The sequence below is a fragment of the Ranitomeya variabilis genome, chromosome 5, assembly GCF_051348905.1.
Source record: "Ranitomeya variabilis isolate aRanVar5 chromosome 5, aRanVar5.hap1, whole genome shotgun sequence".
NCBI lineage: Eukaryota > Metazoa > Chordata > Amphibia > Anura > Dendrobatidae > Ranitomeya > Ranitomeya variabilis.
The window spans coordinates 346,473,317-346,488,626 of NC_135236.1; the positions used below are offsets into that span (position 1 = coordinate 346,473,317).

The 15,310-nt window shown below is 47.2% G+C and overlaps 1 protein-coding gene across 4 annotated transcripts in view; it reads left to right on the forward strand.

Moving 5' to 3' along the window:
* The first annotated feature begins 777 nt into the window (after positions 1 to 777).
* The window catches only part of GTSE1 (G2 and S-phase expressed 1), a 35,073-nt gene continuing 20,540 nt past the window's right edge, over positions 778 to 15,310 (forward strand). The window contains exons 1-5 of one of the 4 annotated variants that reach the window (XM_077264842.1): positions 778 to 815; positions 3,723 to 3,757; positions 6,883 to 6,940; positions 7,046 to 7,697; positions 15,127 to 15,297. In XM_077264842.1, coding sequence (XP_077120957.1) covers positions 3,742 to 3,757; positions 6,883 to 6,940; positions 7,046 to 7,697; positions 15,127 to 15,297 — 897 coding nt within the window. In that variant the 5' untranslated portion in view covers positions 778 to 815; positions 3,723 to 3,741. Of the gene's footprint in view, positions 816 to 1,363; positions 1,489 to 1,749; positions 1,820 to 1,887; positions 2,023 to 3,722; positions 3,758 to 6,882; positions 6,941 to 7,045; positions 7,698 to 15,126; positions 15,298 to 15,310 lie in introns of those variants that run through there. The other 3 variants (XM_077264838.1, XM_077264840.1, XM_077264839.1) reach the window with 3 other exon arrangements.

Here is a 15,310-nt window from a genome sequence, read left to right on the forward strand (position 1 = left end):
TCTGTGGTGCCCATTATACTGAATGGAGCATTATATGAGGCTCATTATTCTGTATGGAGCATAATATTGGGCTCATTATTCTGTTTGGAGCAATATATGGGGCTCATTATTCTGTATAGAGGACTATGTGGTGCCAATTATACTGTATGGAGCACTATATGGGGCCATTATACTGTATGGGGCAATATATGGGGCTCATTATTCTGTTTGGAGAAATATATGGGGCTCATTATTCTGTATAGAGGACTATACTGTCCGGTTTCTGAGCTAATGTAGAATGCACAATAGATATCACTCATGTAATGTAAGATGTGAAATCTTTGGCATTGTACTATACCTGTATTCTCTGCCGTATCCGTGCATTATGAATTGTGGTATGTGTTAAAGGGGCCCACCAGGACTCTTTCGCCCAGGGCCCATGAAAACCTGGAGCCGGCCCTGCTCAATCCCCACGATACCCGTTTTTTAGTATATTATGTGGTACAGTGAAAGCTGTCATTCAAAACTACAACCTATCTTGCAAAAAACAGCCCTCCTATGGCTAGGGTATGGCCTCTAAAGAGGTTGTCCTCTACTTTTACCTTGATTGCCTATCCTTATGCAAGGTCATCAATGTCTGATCGGCAGGGGTCCGACACCCAGCACCCCTGCTGGGCACTTGCTGAGCTGCTCCATCTACACGTAGTGGTCGGGGCTTGGTACTGCACGGCCACCTATTGATTAGCATAGGAAGAGGATGTGTAGTACTAAGCCTCAGCCACCACACGTAGACGGCCAGCTCCGCAAGTGCTTCCAGCCAGCACCACCAATAACAGGTAATCAGTGGGGTGCAAGCCCACGGCCGATCAGGCATTAATGACCTATCATGTGCCCCCTGATCAGGCAATAGCAGTGCTTTGGACGCTGCGTTCTAAATCACACAGGTACATCCGCATGTGTCTGTATGGATTTACCACATCTAATGAATGGCTATAGGTGACACTACGCAGCGGAGACTAGCATCTCTTGCAGATAATTGACGTACACCGGCTCGTAAACCTGCACCACGGGGGAGTTTACGCAGAATCAAAAAGAAGCTCAGGGGGCATGGGACTTCTAGGAATCCATCCACTGTGCTTGGGCTGCAGAACCCAGCATTTTGTACGCAGCGCAGGTGATCTGTGTTCCTGATCGTTGGCACATAGTCGACCACTCCTGGTTTTAGCTTACACATACTGAGGTAAAATACTGACCAAACACTGAACGTGTGAACGTGGCCTTAGAGATCGGTGGGGGCCCGAGCACTGGGACCTGAGGTACTGGGCCCTCCTCTCCATTAGATGGCGTGGCAGTGCGCGTGCATGGGGCAGCTGGAAGAAGCCAAGCGCAGCGCTCAGTAGCCCCATAGCCAATGTATGGAGCAGCACAGGGCCACACACTCCATTCTAATGGGACACAAGGTCCCAGTCTGCCGGTCAGTGTGGATCCCAGTGTCACCCCCACCGATCAGTAAGGAATAACCTGGGCTTGGTATAGGTGATCGCTTATTCTCCATAGAACGCCATTTACACACCCACAAAAGCCACACTGTACTCGGCCTGTAAGGGGCGGGCGGGCGCAGGACACAGATTATAACGTGCGGGGAACGCTGACCGCTTCCATAGTAATGACTGAGGCCAGGGAGAGGGAAGTCACTCTCCAGTCCCAGAGCACAGTGATGGTGGGCGCTGCTGCGAGTCCACACCCGCCGGTCAGCAGCGCACACTCACACACACTCCTAGGGGAGAGAATGAGAGCGCTCTCTATTGACTGTAAACTACACTTCCCAGCAGCCATTGCAGTACGTATACCCCGTGATCACGCGTGAGTCTTTAAACCAACCAATGAAGAGTCGCTATTTTTTGTCACGTGGGTTCTTCCGAGGCCAGAGGGAAGTTTGAATACTGTGTAGCCGTTTGCGCCGGGGTGAGAGCCGGCTGTGGTGTCCGGTGCTGATCCGTCCCTCCCATGCTGCTGCCCCCAGAAGAGCGCTCAGGTTATCAGGTGCGGTGTAGTGACGGTCACCTCCGGCCGGTGCCCGTGTGGGTGTAGCTGAGAGTCTTGGTAATGCGCACAGCGGGGCCTCCCCACGGGACGCCAGGCAGCCAGCCAATGCCGTGGGTGACGCGCGTCCTGTGCCCCCCACGGACCGTGGTGCCTCGTATCCATCCCTTTCTATACAGGCCGGCACTGCGCTGTCCGCTGTCACTGCTGCCGGCTATGGCATATTATTATTATAGGGCCATTTATTGCATGGTGCTTCACATATATATATAGTACAGCGCTGTCCCATATTATTTATTATTCTAGCACCAGTTATTCCCTGGTGCTTCACATGTATATAGCACAGCGCTGTCATTCTAGGCTGTGTATGGGCCCATTACAGACCTGCACACAGAGAAATCCTTAGCAGTATTAGGCTACGTTCACATTTGCGTTGTGCGCCGCAGCGTCTGCGCTGCAACGCACAACGCAAACAAAAACGCAGCAAAACGCATGCACAACGCTGCGTTTTGCGCCGCATGCGTCCTTTTTTTCATTGATTTTTGACGCAGCAAAAATGCAACTTGCTGCGTCCTCTGCGCCCAGACGCGGGCGCCGCAGGGACGCATGCGGCGCAAAACGCAAGTGCGACGCATGTCCATGTGCCCCCATGTTAAATATAGGGGCGCATGACGCATGCGGCGGCGCCCGACGCTGCGGCGCACACCGCAAATGTGAACGTAGCCTAATTCGTGCTGCAGATGTTGTCGCTGCACCATGTCCGCAGTGCTCTTTACCACAGTGGGGTCTGCGGTGGCATCTCCAATGTCTGAGGTCCCCTAGTGGAAATATCCCACAGGATCGTTCCCTTGGTAGTCACTATGTTCTGTAATGCAGCTCGCTACTTTCCATTTCTATTGACACAATCAGTAATACCAAGCGAAGCCGCCATGCAAACAACAGCGTTGTCTGAGCAGTAAAGGTGACTGTGCTTGTAAAGTGCCATTGCCCATCCAGACAGCTCACTACTGCGGTGCTATGAGCCAGTCCCCCCACAAATCATATATTAATATCCTATCCTAGGTCTTGGCTGTGAGATTTGAAGTACCTGGAAGCCCCGTTAACTCTGTAGGCCTTCCTGGCATATAAAACTGCTATCTTGCACGTTTTCCATGTGAGGTTCTTGTCTATATCAGCATAACGGCAGCCCAACCTGTGTCCTGGGTGAGAGTGTGATCCAGCATGTTGGATTTCATCTCCTTCCTACCCTGGAATCTAAGCATCACCTGAGACGGCTGACGCCTGGAGAGATGGTTGTCTGCCAGTGACTGTTTTATTTTCCTGCTGGCTCGTTCCATGAAATCATGATTCCAGGATGAATATTGCTGCTATGGCTAAGCTGAATGTGCACAGATGATTGACGGTCTCTTTTCTCAGATCTCTGTTAGGCTGCCGTCACACTAGCAGTATTTGGTCAGCATTTTACATCAGTATTTGTAAGCCAAAACCAGGAGTGGGTGATAAATCCAGAAGTGGTGCATATGTTTCTGTTATACTTTTCCTCTAATTGTTCCACTCCTGGTTTTGGCTTACAAATACTGATGGAAAATCCTGACCGAATACTGCTAGTGTGATGGCAGCCTTAGAAGCACTGCTGGAACTTGTGTGAATACACCCCACAGATGTGCTACTTGCATGCTAATGATGTGCTCTTTCTATAGGTGGTATAAATCATCCGTAATGGATGCGACTGGAGGTGAGGAAATCTAACTCTCTATAATGCATAAATGACTACATTTTAAAAATGAAAGATCTGTCAATAATTTAGATGTTTTCAGGAGGTTAGATATGTCTTCAGAGCACAATAGGCTGTTAAAGGGAACCTGTCACCCCCAAAATCGAGGGTGAGCTAAGCCCACCAGCATCAGGGGCTTATCTACAGCATTCTGGAATGCTGTAGATAAGCCCTCCATGTATCCTAAAAGATGAGAAAAAGAGGTTAGATTATACTCACCCAGGGGCGGTCTTGGTCCCGGTCCGGTCCGATGGGTGTCTCGGTCCGCTCCGGCGCCTCCCATCTTCAACAGATGTTGTCCTCTTCATGTCTTCACGCTGTGGCTCCGGCGCAGGCGTACTTTGTCTGCCCTGTTGGGGGCAGAGCAAAGTACTGCAGTGCGCAGGCCCCTGGCCTCTCTGACCTTTCCCGGCGCCTGCGCACTGCAGTACTTTGCTCTGCCCTCAACAGGGCAGACATAGTACGCCTGCGCCAGAGCCGCAGCGTAAAGACCAGAAGAGGACGTCATCCTATGAAGATGGGAGGCCCCGGATCGCAATGCCCACCGGATCGGACCGCCCGCCCAGGTGAGTAAAATCTAATCTCTTTTTCTCATCTTTTAGGATACATCGGAGACTTATCTACAGCATTACAAAATGCTGTAGATAAGCCCCTGATGCCAGTAGGCTTAGCTCACCCTCGATTTTGGGGGTGACAGGTTCCCTTTAAAGGGGCTCTCCTCTCCTGGAGAACCGCAGCCTAATCACTTCACAGCCCCAATTAAATTACAAACAGAAGATACTCTCAGCAGCACCATTCCAGCAATGCCTGATATTCCTGACAGGTCCTGGATCTGCTGCAGACAGTCAGCGGCCTCTGAGCAGCTGCAGCTCATAAACATTTCACCACAACCAGCATCTGTTATGTTGAAATGGTAAAGGATGCAGGCAATCGGCGCATGCAGCTGACAACAATGTCTTATGACCCATCGGGAATATACCAAACATGGTTAGAATGGTCACTGTGTGAGGCAAGTATCCATTGTTTGTTTGTATTGTAAACAAGACCCAGCAGTGGACCACCCCATTAAGCTGTCCCTTGGGCAAGACATGGTTGAATGTTAATTTGACTATCTCTCCTGAATATATATATATATATATATATATAATATATAATTTTCATGTGTTTTTGACTGGGGAGAGAACTTCTGCTGATGGCTTATGTCCCCTGAAAACCTGAAAACAAAAAGATCAGGTGTTGAAATTCCAAGCGCGGGTTATGACGTGGGTTAGGGTTGGGATGGTCAACTTTCATCTAATGTTTTGATGGACATTCCCTGCTGTCAGTTTTAGGCTATGTGCACACATTGCGGATTACTGTGCAGATTGTTCCACTCAGTTTTTGAAAAATCTGCAGGTAAAACTCACTGCACATATGTGGCGCCCCAGGGTCCTGGTCGTCACAGTGGTATTGCTTTTTTCCAGGGGAGAGTGATGCTACGTTTGGAGGCAAGGAAGGATAACTGCATCCAGGTACCACAAACATGCAACACTTCACACTCCAGGCCCCCAGGGGGAGCTTTTGCTCCTATGTACTAGGTCACTCCCCATATAGATATATAACTGGTAGTCTGTAGGGAAAGTTAGTTAGTTGCTGGCTGAGCTCAGATGCAGCTCCCAGAAAGAGACATTGAAGGCCGAATTGTTTGCAGCGAGCGTGCAGGAGAGGATACCAGAAGGGGACCAGCCCCGAGCAGGCTGCCTTCTTCTGAGGCGCAGAAACGCCGGTAGCGGGAACACCGAGGTTGTGAGGACCTCTACACCTTACATCAGAGACCGGCAGGACAGCTAATTGCACGTTACCTGTCCGCACCTACACCCAGGAGGCACGGTGACAACCCATAGAGCTGGGTCATCTAAGAGAGCCTATAAACAGGCTCAAGTCACCAGTCATACGAGTTTTGTCCTATCCTATCCGGGGGACAGAGAGAGAGATGACATCTGTGAGGACCTTATGTGAAGCCATAGGCAATAAGGGACTACACCATTACAGCGCAAAGGAAGGCTTTTATCCTCCACCTGGACAAGGGGACTCTGGACTTGCCTCCAAACCGGCCGGACCCTACCTGCCCTGTGGTCTGGTGCCCTGGACTGTGGATGCTGGAGTCTTCAGTAAAGGTAAAGAGACTGCAACCTTGTGTCCTCGTTCTTCACTGCGCCTCTCACCATCCTACCATCTACACACTGGGAAGCCCTGGGGATACACTTCACCTGTGGGAAGGTATACCATCTAGCTGCCATAACGTCACCCCAGCGGACCCCTTAAAGCAGCGTCGGTCACTCTGACCTAATACCACAGGTGGCGTCGCGAACACAAACTTTATCCCTTTAAAGACCTTTCCCCTTTTATACGGACGTCCCAGGGCCACGGACCGGGTCAGCCACCGTGACATCCCCCTGTGAACACCGGATCCCGTACCGAGTACCCCACGGCCCTGGCGGGCGACTCACATACCCTTAGTAACGTGTGCACATACCCATAGTCTCGTGACTTTTTCTGGAGATGCTTGTTCTGTTCTTGAGGTGCTTTTATTTTCTACAGTTCCATGTATTGTGTAAACGGGTTATGCAGGATTGCAGACCCTGTTGGCAGTAAGCATGTAGACTTTTTTTGCTGAGAGCGGAGTCTTTTTTTTTTTTTTTTTTTTTTTTTAATAAACGAACCCTATCTGCTGATTTCTCCAAGGCCCCATTCACCCATCAATTTATCAGAAGAAAAAGAAAACTATGCAATAAACAGACCAAGTTTTAATCCATTTGCTGGGTCAGTTTTCGTCTGGTTTTACTGTCCATGTGCAATTACATTTATTAAAAAAAAAAAAAGAAAAGAAAAACCTATGGTTTCCCAAGCTTTTATGTGTAATTGATAAACCAACATCCCAAGGATGCAAGTTATATGGCTGTCCTCAAGGTGTGAGTGGGGTTGGAGTAGAACTGAAAGGCCTTTGTACTCGCAATTATTATAAAACCCCTCTGCCCAAATTCTACATTTTGTTTTGATGGTATACTTCATTTTTCTTAAATGTCTTCTGATCTTTCTGGTTTTAGATTTTACCCTGTTGACAGATGAAAAGTTTGATTTTGATATATCACTGTCTCCTACGAGGTAACGTGTCTCCATCATTGAATTTATCCTGAGATTCCGGTCATGTACTACATTCATACTTACGGTCCTTTTTTTTTTTTTTTTTTTTTTTTCTTGTTACAATAGTGTTAAAGAAGACAATGATGACGAAGTGTTCATTGGGCCTGTCGGGCATAAAGAGAAATGTGTTAGTGCTGTATTAAAGAGTCAGTCGTCTGAAGAGAGAGTCTCTCCTCTGAATACTGAGTCGGTGCTATGGAGTCCCCTGAGCGGGGATAAATTTGTTGAGATTTTTAAAGAAGCCCATTTACTTGCCCTCCAGCTGGAATCTTTTGTTAGTGATGACCCAAAGAAAGTGGAACCTCCACAGACCGTACCAAACCCAACCGTAGAGAAATTTGTTCAAGAGTCCAAGTCAAAACTGAACCTTTTTGATGAATTTAATGAGGTCCCTAAAACTCCAGTGGACATTAAAAGAGAGACTTATTGTATACAGGAAAGTCCATTCCACCAGCTTCCTCCCGCAGTTCAGCAAAGACTTACTGGATCTAATAAAAAGGCTGAAAATTCAGGGAGTGTGAAGACTCAGAATCTCACTAGCCCCCTGAATGTACCAAAACTGGTGAAGAGTCACGTGTCATCTCCACTGGCACTGAAAACTAAACCTGAGATAAAAAGTGGTGGTTTATTGGCAAGCAGTGGTAAAAGTGTAGGCAAGCTACAACCGGTGAAGGCACCTGCTGTACACACGAAAAACAACCGCTTGGCTGTGGAGAAGGTAATTGCGCCAATACCTGTTCTCCATGTATGTGATTTGTATGTAGAGCACAATTCGGCTTTAACCCCTTCATGACCTTGGGATTTTCCGTTTTTTCCGTGTTCGTTTTTCGCTCCCCTCCTTCCCAGAGCCATAACTTTTTTATTTTTCCGTCAATATGGCCATGTGAGGGCTTATCTTTTGCGGGACAAGTTGTACTTTTGAACGACATCATTGGTTTTAGCATGTCGCGTACTAGAAAACGGGAAAAAAATTCCAAGTGCGGTGAAATTGCAAAAAAAGTGCAGTCCCACACTTGTTTTTTGTTTTGGCTTTTTTGCTAGGTTCACTAAATGCTAAAACTGACCTGCCATTATGATTCTCCAGGTCATTACGAGTTCATAGACACCTAACATGACTAGTTTTTTTTTTTTTTTAAATCTAAGTGGTGAAAAAAAAAATCCAAACTTTGCTAAAAAAAAATAAATAAAAAAATTGCGCCATTTTCCGATACCTGTAGCATCTCCATTTTTTATGATCTGGGGTCGGTTGAGGGCTTATTTTTTGCGTGCCGAGCTGGCGTTTTTAATGATACCATTTCGGTGCAGATACGTTCTTTTGAACACCCGTTATTGCATTTTAATGCAATGTTGCGGCGACAAAAAAAAAACGTAATTCTGGCGTTTCGAATTTTTTTCTCGCTACGCTGTTTAGCGATCATGTTAATGCTTTTTTTTTTTATTGATCGGGCGATTCTGAACGCGGCGATAACAAATATGTGTAGGTTTGTTTTTTGTTTTTTTAATTGATTTATTTTGAATGGGGCGAAAGGGGGGTGATTTAAACTTTTTTATATTTTTTTTCACATTTTTTTACCTTTTTTTATTTTTTTACTTTTGCCATGCTTCAATAGCCTCCATAGGAGGCTAGAACCTGGCACAACGCGATCGGCTCTGCTACATAGCAGCGATCATCAGATCGCTGCTATGCAGCAGAAATGCAGGTGTGCTATGAGCGCCGACCACAGGGTGGCGCTCACAGCTACCGGCGATCAGTAACCATAGAGGTCTCAAGGACCTCTATGGTTACAATTCAGAAGCATCGCTGACCCCCGATCATGTGACGGGGGTCAGCGATGCGCTCATTTCCGGCCGCCTGGCCGTAGGCCCCAGTTAAATGCCGCTGTCAAATGCAGACAGCGTAGCGAGAGAGAAAAATTTAACTAGTTAATAGCGGCGGGTGAATCGCGATTTCACCCGCCGCTATTGCGGGCACATGTCAGCTGTTCAAAACAGCTGACATGTCCCGGCTGTGATGCGGGCTCACCGCCGGAGCCCTGCATCAAAGCGGGGTATCTGACCTCGGACGTACTATCCTGTCTTGAGGTCAGAAAGGGGTTAATGTATAAGAAAAATAGATGTTCCCACAAGTCCACGTTAGGGCTTCATAAACGCAACATAGAATCCTTCATAAGGTGGATGGTGTAGGACTCAGAAGAAAATCTGTGGGGTTTGTGTAGGGTTTCTGCCTCAGTTTTCAGACACTTTGGCTGCCCACACAGAACTGTGGGTCCCATGACCTAAACTAGCAGCCTCACAGGCATATATGAGGCTTAGTTCAGGTCAGGAGTAAACACTGCATTCTTATATGAACTGGAAATACGGATGTATGAAGCTAACCTTACACCTTATAGCCTGATGAAGGACTCTGCCCAAGTGTTGCATGTTTGTGAATACTCAGTGATTCGGGAACTATCTTGATGTTTTATTTCCATCAAGTCTGGTATCTAGCTGTCATGAGCCACAGACCTTTCATCCACAAGATGTGATTGTATCTGCTTTCTTGTATAATAAAAGAAATATGAGTGTGAAGAGCTTGCAGGGGTCGTCACTAAGATAACCACTGTCCATATGCAGGGTCAGACTGGCCCACTGGAGGATTCTCCGGTGGGCCCAGGCACTGACACCTGCTGGCATACTGGCCAGCAGCTGCCTAGGGCACCCACTGTTCCGGAGCCCCCAGCCAGTGGGCAGCTTCTATGGGGGACCCCCGGTGCCAGCAGAGCAGCAGCAGGTGACAGGAAGCAGAAGCTGGCTGCTGCAGCTAAAGCCTGTCCCTGCTGCTAAAGAGAAATTGATATTCACTCTTCCCCACGCCCCCATGGGCGTGGAGAGGGGTGAAGTAGCGGCAGTGTTTGCTGCAGTCTGCAGCAGGCGAACATGTCAGCCGTGTTATCAGTGACGCCCGCACTGCTCTCTGACTAACTGTTGGTGGAGCCGCGAGCAGGCCCTCCTCCCAGCGTGTACGTCACTACTACTCACGGCTTTGGCGCTCAGAGCTACTCGGGAGAGCAGTGTGGGCATCATTGATAACACGGCTGACATGTTCGGCCTCTGCAGACTGTGGTGCACTATTTGTACGTAACAGAGCGCTCTTGTGTCCTGATGACTTTTTAGGTTACCGCTTTTCCCTGCAATGAACAAGCAGTAAGAGTGGTGCAGCTCTTGATAAGGCTAACACTGGCTGCACTGCGGCCAATCAGTGTTAGCTTTGTTTGTGTCCTCTTCTCCCCAGCTGTACAGCACAGCTCAGGTAATGAGCTGCTGTCATCTGTAACACACGCTCCCCTCCCCCACAGTGTAAGCAGCAGAGGGAGACGGAGGACTCCCTGCTACAGCTGCAATGGCTGAACAAGGGGGCCCCCCTGCCAGCCTTAAAGTGTAAATTGGGGGCATTAGTCTGGGGTGATAGAATGGGAGGGGCTAAGTTAGGGATGAATGAGGGCTCCATTTCCTCATCTCTTCTTTCACTCATGACTGACTGCACCTCCTCCCTCTCTATGACCCCTGACTGAGCCCTCTCCCACTATACAGCTCTAGAAAAAATTAAGAGACCACTGCACAGTTTTATAAAAATCACCATCTCTACATGTCTGACAGCCATTCCATTCCAGTGTCAGTTGAATTCCAACCAGAGTACACCTCATTCTACTTAATGTGCTTCTGATTAGGTGATCACCTGAACCAAATCTTATTTAATGAAGGAAAGTATAAAAAACCCTGCTGTGGTGTTCACAATCCTCTTGCCATAGGACAAGCTGGATGGCAAAACAAGTGCTAGTAATATCCCAAAAGTAATAGGAATGAAAAAATAACTTAACCATGCCAAAGGAGTTGAAAAGAAAAGTCTTGAGTGAGGAAAAGAAGGGCTCAATTCTGGCTTTACTAGCAGAGGGACACAGTGAGTGTCATGTTGCCTCCATCCTTAAAACTTCTAAGATGGCAGTCAACTACAACAAGGTCAAGCAGCAGTCATTGGGGACAACAAAGCTACAGATCGGTAGAGGACCAAAACTACTCTCCACTGACCGGGATGACCGTTATCTTATTCGAATGTCACTCAGCAACCGCAGGATGACGTCAAGTGACCTACAAAAGGAATGGCAAATGGTAGCTGAGGTGAAGTGCACGGCAAGAACAGTTCAAAACTGGCTCCTAGAGAAAGGCTCAAGTCACGTAAAGCTAGAAAAAAGCCTTTCATCAATGAGAAGCAAAGGAGAGCCAGGCTGAAGGTTGCCAAAGACATAAGGATTGGACCACAGAGGACTAGAGTAAGGTAATCTTCTCTGATGAGTCTAATTTTCAGCTTTGCCCAACACCTGGTCATCTAATGGTTAGCCAGAGACCTGGAGAGGCGTACAAGCCACAGTGTCTTACACCCACTGTGAAATTTGGTGGAAGTTCGGTGATGATCTGGGGATGCTTCAGCAAGGCTGGAATTGGGCAGGTTAATCTTTGTAAAGGACATAGGAATCAAGCCGCATACAAGGTTATCCTGGAAATACAGTTGATTCCTTCTGCTCAGGCAATGTTCCCCAACTCTGAGGACTGTTTTTTTTCCAGCAGGACAATGCGCCATGCCACACAGCTAGGTCAATCAAGGTGTGGATAAAGGACCACCACATCAAATCCCTGTCATGGGCAGCCCAATCTCCAGACCTGAACCCCATTGAAAACCTCTGGAATCAAGAGGAATATGGATAGTCACAAGCCACCAAACAAAGAAGAACTGCTTACATTTTTGTACCAGGAGTGGCATAAGGTCACCCAAAAGCAGTGTGAAAGACTGGTGGAAAGCATGGCAAGGCGCATGAAAGCTGTGATTAAAATCACGGTTATTCTATAAAATATTGATTTCTGAACTCTTCCTGAGTTAAAACATTAGTATTGTTGTTTCTAAATGATTATGAACTTGTTTTCTTTGCATTATTTGAGGTTTACAAGCAATTCACTTTTTTTTTTTTTTTTTGCGATTTTGACCATTTGTCATTTTCAGAAAATACAAAATGTATTGCTTGGAAATTCGGAGACATGTTGTCAGTAGCTTATAGAATAAAAGAACAATTTTCATTTTACTCAATAATATACCTATAAAGAGAAAAATCAGACAAACTGAACATTTTGCAGTGGGCTGTTAATTTTTGCCAGAGCTGTATTGACCCCTGACTGAGCCCTCTCCCACTATATGACCCCTGACTGTCTGTGTCCCCTTCCCCTGTACCATGCCTGACTGCACCACCTCCCCCTGTATCACGCCTGATTGAGACTCTCTCCCCCTTATCATCCCTGACTAAAACTTTTCTTTCCCTACTACTAATAAAATGAGGCCCTTCATAAAACGTTATGGCCTTATAGGGGGAGAGAGATTTCTGTAAAAAATGTATGGGGGAATGTGAGGGAAAACTTTTGATATTACTCCAATGTTAACATAAGTCACCTAGGACCCCCACCACTATAAGAGGGGACATTCACATATTGTATTTGCTGCAGAAATATCCACGGAGACATTGTGCAGATATTGCGGTGTTTACTACTATGTAATGTCGCACTTTTATCACTGACCTGATTCTTTGTATCACAAAGGATGAAATCGGTGGTGAATATGCACAGGATGAACTGACACATTGTTCATGTTAAATCTGCATCGGTCAATTCATGCTGCGGATTTTCTCAGAGTATAGATGAAATGTCATAAAATTCATTACACTGGTGCTATGACACGTTGGCTTAGTGGTTAATACACACCAGGGCACATTTATCATTGAGTTTGAACAAAAATGTGGGTGCCAACCCTTTCTATGTCATTAAGACATGTACTACCTTATGGTATGCCCTGATATTAGCATGTTGTACAGCACAATTGGTGGTCTTGTATTTATTTCTATGTAGCTACATAGTGGGCCCCAAGAATGATTTTCTCTGGTGGGCCCAAGGTGCTCCAGTTCGACGCTGTCCGTATACCCTATTTGGGTATATGAACATAATGGAAAGGGAAGTCCTATGCTCGGGCCCACCTTCTGTTAGCTAGAACAGAGCCACTCTAACGGGTACTCTATTTTCTAGTGGACTCGGGCTGTTGCTTTATTACAAATATGCCTTCCCTCTAATTCACTGTCTTGTGATTCTACATTTCACCTGTGGTGGCTGCCACAGGGAACGTCCCTTACTGGCATAAGTTAGCTGAATGCCCGGGGTCCAACACTTTTGCCTCTGACTTTTTCCAGAGCCTGCGCATTGCAGTACTTTACTCTGCTCTCAACAGGGCAAATAAGTACACCTGTGCAGGAGCACTGACGCCGGGGAGCAAAGAAGAAGCAGGAGGGTGGCATCGCAGGAAGATGGGAAGAGCCGGACCTGCGACACCCATCTGACCGCACCCCCACCCCCCACTGTAGATAAGCCCTCAAAGGCAGTGGCCGCACCTTATAGCGGCAAAATCTGCTGACCGGTTCCCTTTAAAACAATATCAGTCTACTGTGTATTTACTGTTCTTAGAGCCGCATGATGTAAGGGCAGAGATTCTTATTCCACAGATGTCACTGACTAGGAATCTTGCTGCAGTTTTGATGATCTTCTCATTGAGCTCCTGCTATGTAGTCCTTGATACTGATGAGGGCAGGGTTATACGGAGCTCAACACTGGCAGCTTTCTGCTTATGCACAGTGCAGACAAAGCTACCTCTCAATGGTAATGTTAGACAATTCCTTGAGAAAGCGAGCAGATCGATAAAAGATAAAACGATGATGTTATCAGAACTGCAGTAGGGAGCCCTAGAAGTGAATGCTGAAATAAGGGTCTCTGTCCCTATTTTATGGTGCCCCCTGCGCCTCAATCTTAAACTTGCTGGCAGATTTCCTTAAAGGGAACCTGTCAGCAGGATTGTGCACAGTAACCTACACACAGTGTCAGGTCGGCGCCGGTATACTGAATAAAATTATACTTTGGTTGATGAAATCCATCTTGTGGTTGTTTCTTTATTTTCAGTTTTGCGTTGGATATGTTCGTTCTCTGGGGTGGGACTGTGGAGGGGGGTGGTCTTCATGTTGTGCTCTGCTGATTCATTATGTAAAATAAGGGGCAAGTTGCTGAGGGATCAGTGACCGGTCAGAAGCCACACACGTGTGCACACGACTGAAAATAAAGATTATACAACAACCACAAGACAGATTTCATCACCCCAAGGTATCATTTTAATCACTATCAGGGCAGCGACCTGAAGGTACCTTCACACTGAGCGACTTAACAACGATATCGCTAGCGATCCGTGACGTTGCACCGTCCTGGATAGCGATATCGTTGTGTTTGACACGCAGCAGCGATCAGGATCCTGCTGTGAAATCGTTGGTCGGAGCTAGAAGGCCAGCACCTTATTTAGTCGCTGGATCTCCCGCAGACATCGCTGAATCGGTGTGTGTGACACGGATTCAGCGATGTCTTCACTGGTAACCAGGGTAAACATCGGGTTACTAAGCGCAGGGCCGCGCTTAGTAACCCGATGTTTACCCTGGTTACCATTGTAAATGTAAAAAAAAAACAAACACTACATACTTACATTCCGGTGTCTGTCCCCTCGCTGTCAGCTTCCCGCACTGACTGTGAGCGCCGGCCGGCCGTAAAGCACAGCGGTGACGTCACCGCTCTGCTGTTAGGGCCGGCGCTGAGACAGTGCAGGGAAGCTGAGGCCGGGGGACAGACACCGGAATGTAAGTATGTACTGTTTGTTTTTTTTTTACATTTACAATGGTAACCAGGGTAAACATCGGGTTACTAAGCACGGCCCTGCGCTTAGTAACCCGATGTTTACCCTGGTTACCAGGGGACTTCGGCATCGTTGGTCGCTGGAGAGCTGTCTGTGTGACAGCTCTCCAGCAACCACACAGCGACGAAACAGCGACGCTGCAGCAATCGGCATCGTTGTCTATATCGCTGCAGCGTCGCTTAATGTGACGACGGTACCTTGACAGTGTCAGCAGGATCGTACTGTGCAGGATCCTGCTGACAGGTTCCCTTTAAAGGCCTTGTTGGCACAGTATATCCTTGTGTCAAGTAATTAAAATCCACTGTGTCAATATGTAATACCCGATTAACTTTTTTTTTCCTCCCCTCCACAGCCCAAAGCCATTAAGAAGACTAGTCCAGCTAGAAGGAAAAATCTGAGCAGCCTGGGTTCTACTGAGGACTTGCTTTCTGATAAATCTGGTATGGCTTCTGATGTCAGCGATTCCTCCTTCAATACCAGCATTGTAGGCTCAAGCAAAAGGACTCTTCCTGTGCCAAATAAGGTGATCACTTGGA